This window comes from Tiliqua scincoides, chromosome 4 (genome assembly GCF_035046505.1).
Source record: "Tiliqua scincoides isolate rTilSci1 chromosome 4, rTilSci1.hap2, whole genome shotgun sequence".
In the NCBI taxonomy this organism is placed as follows: Eukaryota; Metazoa; Chordata; class Lepidosauria; order Squamata; family Scincidae; genus Tiliqua; species Tiliqua scincoides.
The window spans coordinates 97,123,336-97,139,204 of NC_089824.1; the positions used below are offsets into that span (position 1 = coordinate 97,123,336).

Below are 15,869 nucleotides of genomic sequence, written 5' to 3' on the forward strand. Positions count from 1 at the left end.
AGATGAGCTGCAGTGCAACAGATCAACACTTTCTGCTGATATGTTGTTATTCCTGAAACTAGCCCATGTATAGGCAGAGGCAACCAAAACAACTTTGTTCTACTGGTTCCCCAGATCCTGTTCCACAGGGATTCTGACGTTTGGAAGGCCATGGCCCCACCTCCCCAAGTCCAAATATACCCAGAGAAATCTGAGGAGACTTGGCACTGACAGTCATTCAAGAGTGCAAGTGAAAGCACAAAGGGACAACAGGGAAGATAATGTGATGGGGGAGGAACAGGCCTGTGGCCAACTGCCACAGAGAAAACTGTTCAGAGAAAATTTTTCATAGCAATTGGAACAAAAAAAAAATTCTGGCTGCCTGCAATGTCTCCTCTTTCCAAAGCTAGAGCGAATGGTGGCAAAGCATTATCTGAATGAACTAAATGTGTGAATCATCACCTCTTGGAACTGATATGATTTCGAGTAATACTTAAAACCAGCCTGGAAGGTGAGCAGAGTAGTATAATTATCCCCATTCTGCAGATGGAGGGCAAAGATTAGTTTCTGGCTGAGCTGGCTCTGAATAGGAGACTTCCCAAATTATGGTTTTATCCATTATGATGCATCAGCTCTATTAAAAATGTGTTTCCAAAAATAAGGTTAATCTGAGGCATCATTATACAGAGGCTAAAAAGTTCCTCCAGAAGAAATGTAACTATTGTAGCATGGTCAAAATATTGAAATAGTGGCTTTGCTTTGGGTCATCTTTGAACATAATACATTCAGTTACCTGTTATCTGTCTCAACACATTTTGTCCAATCAGAAAGTACCAGGCTTTGGTCACCTGGCTTCCATTTGTACAAATGAATCTTCCCATATTCTGTCCCTACTGCAATGATGTAGCTATGGGGGGAAGAGAAAAAAAAGGTTTATTAGTGACTGAAGTATCCACCATCCTTCATTAGTGTCAGTTTCCAAGTCTAATCAAGAGAGGACACAACTGAGCACAAAACAAGAACCTTAAGACATACCACCATAACGAAACTTTGCTCACCTGTCACAATCCTCATGCAAGACTCTTTTTACAAGAGAAAGTGTATTGCAAGAAGATGTTGGCACCTTTGAGGATGCCTTTCATTAGTCTGTTCTACCTTATTCCCTGATGAAGACCCACCTGCTCAAAACACATTGGAACTATTAGTAATTTTTTCAGAACACTTACATGCATTCTGAGAGTTTCCGTTTTGCCCAACTTGTGCACCGCTAGGTATTGACCCCGCTTGCTTAAGCACAACTAAATTTTGCTGAAGTACAAAAAAGTTAGACCACAAAAAGACATCTCTGGGACACTGCAAAACTTTGAAGATGCACAACACTCAGTAAAGAAAGACTGAACAAAGGTGTTAGAAGCTGTGCCTTGTGAAGAATGATGAAATGGATGTACTTTCAGATTTTTAAAATGTTTTTAAGATTTTTAAAAACTGAGGGTCTAACTAGAAGTTACAGGAGGATGTACAGCTGTTGCCAGCTCATGTGACTCCAACATCAATGCCACCTAGAAAAGAGACACATGAAGCCATAGCCTAGCATTCAACCTTTCCCCAGCACTATGGCTGCTATAATGTCAGGTGACGTCTTTTATTAGATGTTACCAGGAAGACAGGAATTAGCAGTCATCAAATGGCCTCTATAATGTCTAGTTAGGTATCATTAAACAGGAGGAAAGAGATGGAAGGTGTCATTATGTATTTATTCATTAAGGACGCAATCCTAACCCCTTATGTCAGTGCTTCCCAGCACTGACATAAGGGCAATGCAGCTCCGAGGTAAGGGAACAAACATTCCCTTACTTTGAGGAGGCCTCCATGAGAGACACCCAACTGCAGGATGCAGCACATGTCCCATTCGCACCGCTATGCCAGTGCTGAAAAGCACTGACATAAGGGGTTAGGATTGCACCCTAAGTGTTTATTCAAATGTCTGATCATGCTAAGCAAAGGTCAGTGCCTATTTTATGAATACTTTGGTCAATATTTTAAGAGTTAAAAAACCCAAAAGGGGCATTCATATGTTCGCAAAAAGATTTAAAATGCAGGATTTATACTCCACCTCTGTATGTTTGACATCACATCTGAACCGCACATAGAGGAAATCTTTACCTCATTTTAAGGAATAATAACCACGTTATCAGACCTATGGGTGTCATAGCATACGTGCCATATATGCATTATGGCAAATTCCTAGAAGTGGCAAAGGCAGGCAGGGCAGAAAACAACAACATGAACACACTTGGACTTGTCGTATAAACAGATGGTTTCTTAAGAAATACAGAAATGATGTACCTGCCATCAGGAGCAAGTATGTGACTAGTGCCAAGAGCAGTGACAGAATCCCCAACATCTAGGATGGAAGAACAAAGCTGGATCGCATCTGGGTCACTCCCTTGGTCCTTGTTTGCTGAGCAACATTCACCCCAGACAGCAACCTATTTGAAGCACATGAACCAGTCATAAAAGTAGCCACTGATACAGAAACCTTAAACACTTGACACACCTGCTCCTGAACGAGATAGAGGCTGGCCTTTTGGCAGAGAAATGAGCTCATGTACTTCATGTGCAGGGCCTTTCTGGTAGTGCTCAGTATTTTTAAAATCCTGTTTTCCCTCCCACCTTCTTCTAACCTCCTGGGTCCATTTTTACATAAGCCCTCTACAAAGAACTCAATGAGCAAGAAGCTCTACAACACCTTCATATAAAACATTGGCATAATCACAATGGAGCAAGTGAGGAACAATCAACCTTCTAAGTGGCTCTTTCTATGAAGTTCTGTAATACTCAACTGTTCCAAACACAGTTCCAGCTCATGTGAGAGAAATCATCCCTCTTTTCCCCCAGGAAGAATCTGGGGGAGAAGAGGGTCACTCTCTCTTCCCAGAAGACTTATGTGGAAGGCTGCAACAGCAGGGCATTGCCTACACCTTTTGCAGGATCCTGGTATGAGGGCAAACATACAACTCTGTCCAGAGTACTCTGCACATGCTCCAGGACTAGGAGAAGGGAGGGGCCAGTGACACACAGAGTTAACAAGCCAGATTTTGTAAACCCCTTTTTATACAAAGTACTAACTAAAAAGAGAATGCTATTTTATTAGTGGTTCACTTAAGAGTCTGTAGCATCTTAAAAACTAATAAAGATATCCATCCCATCCATAAACCTTTATTGGCATTAAAAGCAATAAATAACAATACCAGTGGCCAGCACAGTGGCTATGTTACCAGAAGAGAAAATCACAACAAGGGGCTAATAAGGGAAAAAAGGGGGCAACAAAGATATTGTAGCAAATGTATTCGCAAGCCAAAGCATCTGACAAGGTGGGTTTCTGCCATAATATGTTAGTCTTTAAGACTCCATAGAACTTTTTGTTGGTTTTGTTACTGCAAACTAACAAGGCTACTTCTGTGAAATTTGCCACAATAGTTAAAAGACATGATAAAGATAAAACAGAAGTTACGCACAGAGATGTGCCCAACTATAAATAGTTATCCCTGTAGCTGTCATGGTTGGTGTGATGTAAAAAAAGATAGCTGCTGGCTGCACCCACAGGCAGAAAAAGAAAAGTGCTTGTTTGCGTCAGAGAGTTGTACAATGCTCTTCCCTTGGTAGATTAAATAGCTAGGGCTAATTTCGGCATTGTAAAGAATCAGAAGAAAGAATAAGAAGGGCTGCCTTCTGTCTAGCACAATTCTGGGACCTGTTAATAATGTAACAGATCAGTTACTGCAGCCTCAGAAATGTTCAAAAGCAGCATTTACGTGAATAAGATGTAAAACTGGTTGCAGAGCAAGCGCTGGCTTAGATCCATGAAAACCAGTGAGCAGGAAGCAAGCATTAACTTTTTGCAACAATGAAAAGTGAACAGCGAGGCTTCCAGGGGATTGGAATTGAGAAGAAAGCAATGTAGCACCAAGTTTGCTCACAGCCATCCTGAGAAGTTTATGGGATGATAAAAACCAGTAGATGTACTTTATGGGATTCAAAATTAAATATTACATTTGCAGAACAGGAGCTTAGACAAGGTGAAAAACACGGCCAAATCCAAAAGCACAGTGAGTTTTATGACTATACAAGAGATATGAGGAAGCAGGTAACCCTCATTGGGAAAACTGTCTTTAATAAGCCTGTTCACCACCAAAGAAAGGATACTGCAAAAAAAAATCTGTAGGGGGCTGAAAGAGGATAACCAAAGGCATGGAAGAATTCACATCTGTAGTCAAGAGTGCGCAAAAAATAGCTTATTATAGACAGTGGTATAAAAATAAGGCAAAATCTAAAGCTCTTGTTAGCAGCAAGGCAAACACCACTTGAAGCAGGGATTGTAAAAGGAAACCGAACAACATGCAAAGGGCATGATTAATAGAGTAAATAATTAGCATAGAAAAAGTTTTCTGTGCTTCAACAATCCAATTATTAACCACTATTGAGTCCTCAAGTCCTCATTCCCAACTGCAGTGAAGTGCGCATATCTATATTTGGTCACATTCATGCCTTGCTTCACTCTTCCGGGGGGGGGGGGGGAGAGACATGGGACAGGATGGGACTCCTGATGACTTTACCCAGGAAAACCTTTACATAGTTCTTCAGACATGGAAAACAGGAGCACTAGGGATCTGCTGGATCCAATATATATAACCCAAATTAAAACGCCTTGTTTTAAAACTTTAGGTACAAGGCAAAACGTCTGGACAAAGAGCACTCAAGAATGGCTATCAGGCAGTCTTACAGAAGTATGGTCTTCAGAACACATTACCTTTTTGTCTCTGCTACCAGTCATGAAATACTTGCTGTCTGGAGTCCAGTCACAGGACCAAATAATACGACTGTGCACAGTAGTGTTTTGGTCTGTACAAGCAAAGAGGCTGAAAGCTGGTTCTGGAATGACAGGTGAACATAAAATAATAACCTTTGAGGCTGCAACACATTGTCTTTCTTGTTGCAAGACATTCAGGAGAGAGATCTGGGGGCGCTGGTGGACAGCTCAATGGAAGTGTTGACCCAATGTGCAGTGGCTGTGAAGAAGGCTAATTCCATGCTTGGGATCATTAAAAAAGGGACTGAGAATAGAATGGCCAATATTATGCCACTGTACAAATAGACAGTATCTTTTCTAAAGTATACAGCAAAATCAGCCACGTGGCTCATCTAGCCAGCATGGCTTCCACATTCTCACTCGCAAACTGGATGGATGGGGACAACCTTCCTACACAGGCTGTAGCCTGTAGATGCCTTGTGCTCATCTCTTAAAATCAACAGTATGCAAATATGCCCTAAAGAATTCCATTTGCAAAACCAAGAGAAAATTTAAGAAGGACCTTGAATACAGTCATGAAATGTCTCTCTTACAATGCCCAATGCTGGTTTTCAACCAGTGACTCCTGCATCTTACCTCTTTCCGTAGGGTTGCTATTTTTACATTTCCAAAGTGACCATTTCCTGTCTCTTGAAACCGCTAACAGGAATCTACCATTTGGAGAAAAGGCCATCTGTGTCACCGTCAGATTGTGGAAAGGTAAGGTCTGCAACTGCTTCCATGTTGTGGTGCTCCACAAAATAATAGCAGCATGCTCTTTTTTAGAAGCCTGAAAAAACACCACAAATTAACAAAAACAGATGTGAAGGGGGGGGAAGCCCCTGCTAGGAACACAACAACCCAACTGCTAGGAAACAACATCCCAATATAGTGTAGGAGCCACAGCTCAGTCTTAGTCACCAAGGAGACAGTGGTTTGTTTCAGACATGACAATAAAGAATTATTTGTCACTGTTAGAACCAATAGACATGAGCCTCTGAGTTGCATGCTCCCTTGCCCCTTTTTGAGGGACCTTCCTCATTCCTTTGTGAGGAACACATGAGAACTTCTAATCATGTTTTACAACAAACGGCAGTTTATAATATTGCCCAAATATTTAAAAAAAATTTGCTTAGCTGTAAATTCTCAATCTTGGAGACAGAATTGGGAGCAGTCATTACATCTAGAACAGCACTCCCTCTTTGCCACAGATAAGGTCAAGTTGCTAAGATACCAATGGGAGAGACTGCCTAGGTCAAGCCAACAAGCTAAAGTCCCTCACTGCTATTAAATAAATAGAATACAGTACACTTCTAGAACAAAAAACTCAGGAGAAAATATTGAGCACAAGAGAGAGGAACAGCCCTCCGAGACAGACAGCAATGCCTCAAAGTTGACACTTTTCTAACCCCTGGATCTCCAAACTTAAGTGCAGAAAATAGGGCAGAGAGACTACCTCTCCCTGCCGCCTGAAATAATGGGAAGTCACAGACAACACACTAATATACATCTATACAATATTACCATCTATGCAGTCTTTCCTCAAACAATATTTTAAAATATGCATCGGAATCATGTTTTTATGATACACAACTTCAATTCAGAAAAAAGCAAAGTCCAGAATCTTTTTCTTACCTTACATGCTGAGGCAATCACAGTTTTTGCATTATTGCAAGTGACACAAAAAATCTCGTAGCCATGTCCATATCTAAAACGACAAAGGAACCATAAATGCAAACAAAGAATGGGGGGGGGGGGTTTAACCGAAAACTTCAGGCACACAAAAGGCAGTAAAGGGACAAGTGATCTTGAATGTCAGGTCTATAAGTGGTTTTCAAACTATAAGTGGTTCTCAGCCTTCAGGGAGAGAACCTGAAGGTTCTCTCAGGTTCACACTATTAAAAAAGAACCCCTCCCTGCTGCACAAGTTTTGGGGACTATATCCTGGAGCACACACTCATTTCATGCAGGCCTACTGGGTTTCAGCATCATCCTGTGTGAACTGCGAGTGTGCTCTAAATTCAGAACACACCTGACGCTTCCCAGCTGTTCAACACTGCAAGAAAAAACTGGTAGTGTTAGGCAAGCCATCTTTCACAAATGTTATTCTGTTGTTACACATTTTCTCATTAAGAAGTTATAAACAAGCCTCCCCAGAACACTGGTGTTCCTTGGAGCACTGTTTGATAGTCACTGTATTCAGTGGCCAGTACACTCAATAAGTTCAGAAAAGACAAAGTCAAATCATAGTATAAATTCCCTCTCCACTCAACAAAAATTCTAATTCCATAGAACATTCACACCAATATATACTGAATCTACTTTATGTCAACATTTCTATGCTTTTCATGGTTATTGAGCAGATACTACTCCATCTTGCAGAGGGACCAATTCTTTTTGCTCCTTATAAAGCAGCACATTTATTACTGTCTTTTTGCCTTTTAGCAACTTTAAATAGTCATAACCTTACCACCCTGCTTAAAATTAGTTTTTTTGCCACTGAACTTTTCTGTGTCTTTCAGAGTCTCTCTCACTAATCCTCCAACATGCTCCAGGCAAGAGGTCAAACACTTTTCCTTTCCAGTGCTGAAATACATAAAAATCCTTCTTTCATGGCCAATTCTCCCCCCAAAACCATCTCATGTGTAACAGCTCAGAGCTGCCACTCACTTTTGCTCTTCATTACCTCTCTCCCTTGATACTCTAGAGCAGAGTTTCTCAAACTGGATCGGGACCCACTAGGTGGGTCGCGATCCAATTTCAGGTGGGTCCCCATTCATTTCAATATTTAATTTTTAATACTTGATGCTGCCATGGTATGTGACTGCATTTGGGAAAATGTTACAGAACTATACTTTTAACAAGCTATGTTTATTCTTTTAACAATGATAGTAAATGGCACTGACTCCTGGGTAAGTGTGGGTAGGCCTGCAGCCTAGGATTGTTAAAATTTTCCTGCTTGATTATGTCACTTCCAGTCATGACATCACTTCTGGTGGGTCCTGACAGATTCTCATTCTAAAAAAGTGGGTCCCGTTGCTAAATGTGTGAGAACCACTGCTCTAGAGAAGCAGTTTTTAAACTGTGAGTCATTACTTGATTTTTGGTGGGTCACATAATGCCGCCTGAGTTCTGCCAGGTTTCCAAGCTTTTGCATATTTTTCAGGTGAAAAACTTGCCTCTGGGGCGTGTTTTCTTCAATGAAAATACGACATGACTGGGACCATTCTCACTGATGAAAACACACTCTGGAGATAGGCTTTTCAGATTTAAAAAAAAAATGTGAAAGCACTTCAACCCGGAAGTTTTGGTGGTGAAAACGTGCAGATTGCCAAGCTCTGTGCCAATGGTGGGTTGCAGGGCTAAAAAGATTGAGAACTACTGCTATCTAGACTCTTTCTACTACACCCCTGCCTGAAACAATTCCTGCTATATAGCTTAGTGTTATTTTTTCTCCTCCAGTTTAAAAATACCAAACTTTCTTATCCTAGTGGCATAAAGTGTTCAGTTGCCCCTTCCAAAAGCAGCCTAGTCTCTATTCCCCAATTAATTTTCTCACCTTCAGTAGTGAAGGGAAAGAAAACTATCTGTAAAAAGTTACATAACAGAGAGAAGGAAGGCTACAACCCTTCTCTCCTATGTGCAAAGTTTCTATATGGGGGAATGTCTAACCATATGAAAAAGCATTTCAGCCTGCAAGCTTCCATCGAGAGTGAAATAGTACAGCCCAGAGACAGATTTACCACCTCAGCGAGAAGGACATAGAAGGAAAGAAACTGGATCTGCCCAAGTCAGCAAATGAGAGATGAAATAAGTCATGTGCTCACACAGTCCATTCACTAGCCATGCCATCCTCCCTCACATTAACCCAGATGAGGGAGGGAGGGAGGGACTCCATGCTGCAGTGAATCAGTGTGAGGGCATCAAACTGGAAAGAAAAGAAACAGGTGTGGCCAGCCCATCCATGAATAGGTGAAGCGGCTTGCACTGAGTCTGCTGCCACTTTCCTCCAGCCTGCCATGGACAGAGCCATGATCTGTCTTCCCACTTTGATCTACTGCCCACTCTTTAAAAGCAAGCAGAGTCATTTCTCTACCCACTCATCTTGCTCCTTCCTCACAAAGTCCCTTTAAAACAAAACAGGAAATACAGGACATGCCAGGAGCTCTCACTGTGCCTTGCATTTCTTGTTTTATGAAAAAGGATCAGGGGGAAATAAGAGGCTGACTACTTTTGCGGGGGGGGGGCACACGTGCAGCAGGCCAGGAGCAGCATATCACATTGGGCCATCCCTGAGAACAAAAAAGTCCCTCACAGACCCTTGGGATCAGTTTACACATGCAGGTTCAAACACTCATTGCCTGCAATGTATTTTTCACTGTGCACAAGTCAACACAGAATGACTACATGTGTGAACATTCATATAATCCAGTGTCAAAACAAACTTTTCAATTGCAACAGTTTGCATGTATGACTAAGAGCCCTGAAATGTGAACTAAATCAAGTGATACAGTACTATAGTGACATGTACGTCACTAGGGTGAACAACTTCTTATTCACACTACATGTAGAAAACAAAAGTTTAACACCCAATATTATCAGATGCACATCATTCAGATTCCCAAATATACAAGATATCCAATTCTAAGCGCGAGATGCTACTGCACACACATTGCAACCACATACCTATAGAGGAGTAAGGCCTATTCTAACCATTTTGAATTCTATATTTTCTCAGAACGTAATCCTTCCCTTGCAATCAAATATTTCAACAAACTTCTTTATATCATCATCTCTTTAAATATTCATCAAAATTAAAAATTTATCCTGAAATCTGATGCTACAATATTCTGCACAGAACTGCATCGCCAAATGGTTTATTTTTAGCAAGCCAGTTTCTGTTTAGCCTGCTGCTATGGCAACATTAAGCCTACATATTCCTCGAGTTCACATTGCCTCTTTCAAGATGAATACCACACAAGTACAATTGGGAAGCAACAATATTTCCTCACTGCCTGTCAAAACACATTGCTTACAACTTCAAAAAGTGCACAGTGAAAAACTTAGAGCCTTAAGGAAAACCATTTGGACCAACTAATTAGATCAATCGAGGCTCCTTCAGATGTTCCAAATGTCCCATGCAGGAAGCCCTTCCGAGACAGCAAGATGTGTGCAGTGGTCAACAGGATGACCTACATACAGCAGGGCACGCTTTTCTGCCCACATGGAAGTGTGTTACCTGAAAGAAACTCTTAAAAGTCTGCAGAGGCAACTTGAAGGAACCCCATTTATGCAGGAGCACTACACACAACCTCAGGCTACAAACAACCCTGGAAGCACTTCTATAGAATCTACAGACCCTCATTCAGAATCTTGAAAAACTCTGCTGCTCGAAAATTGGCTTGTCTAGCAAGTTACTGTATATACTTATGTGTAAGTCAAAAGACTTATGCCTTAAAATTGACCCTGAAAAGATGGATCAACTTATACCTGGGAACTTATACCCTATGGGATGAGGATGGGGAGGTTAGAGAACAACAAGACAAAGGCAGAGTAGGAGAAGAAACTGGGAAAAGTAGCGTGATGGGATGTGATAGACGGTTTGGCACAATGAGAGGATGCGGGGACAAAGGAGCGAATAAGCAGTCCATCCTAGGGCATTCCGTGTACAAATGCTTTTATGCAAATACCCGAAGTCTACAAGCAAAGGTGGAAGAACTGGAATGTCTGGTGACAAGGGAAAACATTGACATAGTGGGCATAACGGAAACCTGGTGGAATGCGGAGAATCAGTGGGATACCGCAATCCCGGGCTATAAACTCTACAGGAGGGACAGGCAGGGGCGTGTTGGAGGTGGGGTGGCCGTTTATGTTAAGGAAGGGATAGAATCCAGCAAAGTAGAGATTGAAGGTGGGTCCGACTCCACCGTAGAATCTCTGTGGGTTAAATTACCAGGCTTGTGCAGCGATGTAATACTGGGGGCGTGCTATCGTCCTCCAGACCAGAAATCGGATGGGGACTTTGAAATGAGGGAAACAGATCAGGGAGGTGACAAGGAGGGACAGGGTTGTAATCATGGGGGACTTCAATTATCCTCATATTGACTGGGTCAATTTGTGTTCTGGTCCCGATAAGGAAACCGGATTTCTTGACGTGCTAAATGACTGTGGCTTAGAGCAGCTAGTCACGGAGCCCACCAGAGGACAGGTGACTCTGGATTTAATATTGTGTGGTATGCAGGACCTGGTTAGAGATGTAAACGTTACTGAGCCATTGGGGAACAGTGATCATGCTGCGATCCGTTTTGACATGCACGTTGGGGGAAGAATACCAGGCAAATCTCTAACAAAAACCCTTGACTTCCGACGGGTGGACTTCCCCCAAATGAGGAGGCTGGTTAGAAGGAGGTTGAAAGGGAGGGTAAAAAGAGTCCAATCTCTCCAGAGTGCATGGAGGCTGCTTAAAACAACAGTAATAAAGGCCCAGCAGAGGTGTATACCGCAATGAAAAAAGGGTTCCACTAAATCCAGGAGGGTGCCCGCATGGCTAACCAGCCAAGTTAGAGAGGCTGTGAAGGGCAAGGAAGCTTCCTTCCATAAATGGAAGTCTTGCCCTAATGAGGAGAATAAAAAGGAACATAAACTGTGGCAAAAGAAATGTAAGAAGGTGATACGGGAGGCCAAGCGAGACTATGAGGAACGCATGGCCAGCAACATTAAGGGGAATAATAAAAGCTTCTTCAAATATGTTAGAAGCAGGAAACCCGCCAGAGAAGCGGTTGGCCCTCTGGATGGCGAGGGAGGGAAAGGGGAGATAAAAGGAGACTTAGAGATGGCAGAGAAATTAAATGAGTTCTTTGCATCTGTCTTCACGGCAGAAGACCTCGGGCAGATATCGCTGCCTGAACGGCCCCTCCTGACCGAGGAGTTAAGTCAGATAGAGGTTAAAAGAGAAGATGTTTCAGACCTCATTGAGAAATTAAAGATCAATAAGTCACCGGGCCCAGATGGCATCCACCCAAGAGTTATTAAGGAATTGAAGAATGAAGTTGCAGATCTCTTGACTAAGGTATGCAACTTGTCCCTCAAAACGGCCACGGTGCCAGAAGATTGGAGGATAGCAAATGTCACGCCTATTTTTAAAAAGGGAAAGAGGGGGGACCCGGGAAACTATAGGCCGGTCAGCCTAACATCCATACCGGGTAAGATGGTGGAATGCCTCATCAAAGATAGGATCTCAAAACACATAGATGAACAGGCCTTGCTGAGGGAGAGTCAGCATGGCTTCTGTAAGGGTAAGTCTTGCCTCACAAACCTTATAGAATTCTTTGAAAAGGTCAACAGGCATGTGGATGTGGGAGAACCCATGGACATTATATATCTGGACTTTCAGAAGGCGTTTGACACGGTCCCTCACCAAAGGCTACTGAAAAAACTCCACAGTCAGGGAATTAGAGGACAGGTCCTCTCGTGGATTGAGAACTGGTTGGAGGCCAGGAAGCAGAGAGTGGGTGTCAATGGGCAATTTTCACAATGGAGAGAGGTGAAAAGCGGTGTGCCGCAAGGATCTGTCCTGGGACCGGTGCTTTTCAACCTCTTCATAAATGACCTGGAGACAGGGTTGAGCAGTGAAGTGGCTAAGTTTGCAGACGACACCAAACTTTTCCGAGTGGTGAAGACCAGAAGTGATTGTGAGGAGCTCCAGAAGGATCTCTCCAGACTGGCAGAATGGGCAGCAAAATGGCAGATGTGCTTCAATGTCAGTAAGTGTAAAGTCATGCACATTGGGGCAAAAAATCAAAACTTTAGATATAGGCTGATGGGTTCTGAGCTGTCTGTGACAGATCAGGAGAGAGATCTTGGGGTGATGGTGGACAGGTCAATGAAAGTGTCGACCCAATGTGCGGCAGCAGTGAAGAAGGCCAATTCTATGCTTGGGATCATTAGGAAGGGTATTGAGAACAAAACGGCTAGTATTATAATGCCGTTGTACAAATCAATGGTAAGGCCACACCTGGAGTATTGTGTCCAGTTCTGGTCGCCGCATCTCAAAAAAGACATAGTGGAAATGGAAAAGGTGCAAAAGAGAGCGACTAAGATGATTACGGGGCTGGGGCACCTTCCTTATAAGGAAAGGCTACGGCGTTTGGGCCTCTTCAGCCTAGAAAAGAGACGCCTGAGGGGGGACATGATTGAGACATACACAATTATGCAGGGGATGGACAGAGTGGATAGGGAGATGCTCTTTACACTCTCACATAATACCAGAACCAGGGGACATCCACTAAAATTGAGTGTTGGGCGGGTTAGGACAGACAAAAGAAAATATTTCTTTACTCAGCGTGTGGTCGGTCTGTGGAACTCCTTGCCACAGGATGTGGTGCTGGCGTCTAGCCTAGACGCCTTTAAAAGGGGATTGGACAAGTTTCTGGAGGAAAAATCCATTATGGGGTACAAGCCATGATGTGTATGCGCAACCTCCTGATTTTAGAAATGGGTTATGTCAGAATGCCAGATGCAAGGGAGGGCATCAGGATGAGGTCTCTTGTTATCTGGTGTGCTCCCTGAGGCATTTGGTGGGCCGCTGTGAGATACAGGAAGCTGGACTAGATGGGCCTATGGCCTGATCCAGTGGGGCTGTTCTTATGTTCTTATGTATGTTCTTATACACATGTCAAAATGCTAAATAAAGCTTCTAAGACAGTGTTTCTCAACCAGTGGCATGGGTACCACGAGTGGTACTTGAGGTGGTGTCTGATGGTACTTGTAGAACCCCTGGACACCTGCTGCCTGGCAGCAAGACTAGAAACACAACAAACAGTGGTCGGAGGTTCAGCTCAATGCGCAAAGCTCCAAAGCATGCTTTTGTGCTAGAAAAAGTCCTTCTGTCCTTCCTGAGTCTTATACTGGTGCTTGTTGCGTCACATCTGGCCTCCCAACCCAGAAGTAACTGGTGATGATGCCATTGCCAGTTACATCCGGTGGTACTTCAAATAAGTGACCATGTGAAGTGGTAGAGCAGAGGACAAACCTTGAGAAACACTGTTCTAAGAGAAGCTGCTTGGTGAAGTGGGGGTGGGAATGGGCTGAGAAGGGGGTGGAGGGAAAAAAAGGAGCAATTTTACTTACCAGTAATTGTTCTGAGGCAACAATGGAATGCAAACAAAAAAGATAGTCATTTTAGCTTCTTCTTCAAACAGGAAGAGAAGTGAAGGAGCTTACAGGAATTGTAGTCTGTATGAAGGCTGCTGCTTGGAAGTGCAGCGCTGTACCCCTCACAAAGCCTACAACTTCCATAAGCACCTTCATCTCCCTTCCTGTTTGGAGAATGTAAAATGGCTCCTTTTTGGCTTTTTGCAGCTGCCTCAGAACAATTCCCAGGGTAACTCGTTTTCAAAGAATTTCACACACTCCTACGTTTTGCACCCAGACTTATCTGAGGGCCATAGAAAATTCCATTATTTCTGGCTCAAAACTGCCCTGAACTTATCTGTGAGATCAACTTATACTTGAGTGTCTGTGAGCGCAATCCTAGCCAGGTCTACTCAGAAGCAAGTCCTGTTTTGTTCAATGGGGCTTACTCTCAGGAAAGTGTGGTTAGGACTGCAGCCTCAGGTACCATTCTTGTTTTTGAAAGAAGGGCAACAGACCCAGTTCATATATCTTCTGGGCCAGCAACTGCCTGTGCATCCAGCCCCTCCAGCACACATAGGCATGCATGAGACACTCCATGCAGAGGCCCTTGTGCATGCACATCTGATTCACACCACCTACCCTTTCCCTTCTTGGTGGGAGAGAGAAGAATGAATATGGGGTCTCTGCTCATATAGTACTATGTCTGGCGTGTCTGCCTCATAAGTCATGGTTGTGTGATGGTGGAAGAGAGGGCACGTGCTCCTCCTCTCCATGCAAAGACACCTGCTAGTCCAGTAAGCATATTAGTATTACCATTATTAAGAACAAGAATATTTATACACCACCTTTCAAAGTCCATAAAGTGGTTTACAGAGAACATCAAATAAATAAATTGTTCCCTGTCATAAATGGACTCACAATCTAAAAAGATCAGAAGAAACACCAGCAAAACAGCCGCAAGAAGACACTGCAATGGGGTGAATGGGGACAGTCATTCTGCTAAATATTCAAGACGCAAAACTTCAAAAAGAGCCTCTTTGCCCAGCTAGAAGGGTTAGATGAGCCAGGCCAGCATAGAAGGTGCACAGGAATTGCCCGGCCCTAAGAAGCAAGTCAGAGACAAGCTAGAATCTACATGTTCAATAATGTAGTCATCAGATCATATTGCCTCTTTTAAAATGCCTGAACTTAAATATCTGAATGCCTGAACAAAAATAAACCCCAAAGTAATTATTTCTCTCTCTCTCTCTCTCTCTCTCTCTCTCTCTCTCCCTCCCTCCCCCCTCTCTCTTTACATTTAAATCCTGGCTGATTGTTCTGTGTTTATCCTGGTCAGCAAAGAGATGTGGCAGCTAGTAAGATGTGGAGAGCGAGGCAGAGACATCAACACATTTACTCCTGAACTCCTGAATGGAGTTATCCATTCTACTGCAATCTGCCCCACCCTGTTCTGTCTTCAGAAAAACAAAACATTTTCTATGGGATTTACTAATTGCAGGAAATTGTTGTGGCCAGTATTTTCACATTCCGTTCATTCCTTTCCCCCACCACTTTACATTCAAGTCCAATTGTTTTAGTCTGTTTGAGAGTCCCCTTTAAGTGGCAGAGATCCAATGTACAAATGCCCAACTGGTGTGTATGGTTCCTTCCCTTTTTTGGTTCTCACAACAACCCTGTGAGATAGCTGAGGCTGAGATATAGTAAGTCATGACAGGAAATGAATAATAATAATGGCCAGAAAATAAATGCAGTGAATATTTCCCCTCAACCAAAGACGAATATTTCCCCTCAGTGCCCTCACCTGCTAGTGCTCCCTTGCACATAGTACTCAGTAACATACTGCCCCTGTATCTGGAGGTTCAATGTAGTTATCATGGTTAATAACCACTGTTAGACCATGGTCCAC

At 43.0% G+C, this 15,869-nt stretch overlaps 1 protein-coding gene across 2 annotated transcripts in view; it reads right to left on the reverse strand.

The window, feature by feature from the left end:
* ELP2 (elongator acetyltransferase complex subunit 2) overlaps nucleotides 1-15,869 on the reverse strand; it is a 47,835-nt gene that overhangs the window by 4,533 nt on the left and 27,433 nt on the right. For both annotated transcript variants that reach the window (XM_066623469.1, XM_066623467.1), the window contains exons 17-21: nucleotides 6,464-6,536; nucleotides 5,426-5,618; nucleotides 4,790-4,911; nucleotides 2,326-2,468; nucleotides 773-886 (exon numbers count right to left, since the gene is read on the reverse strand). In XM_066623469.1, the coding sequence (XP_066479566.1) occupies nucleotides 773-886; nucleotides 2,326-2,468; nucleotides 4,790-4,911; nucleotides 5,426-5,618; nucleotides 6,464-6,536 (645 nt within the window). The remainder of the gene's footprint in view (nucleotides 1-772; nucleotides 887-2,325; nucleotides 2,469-4,789; nucleotides 4,912-5,425; nucleotides 5,619-6,463; nucleotides 6,537-15,869) is intronic.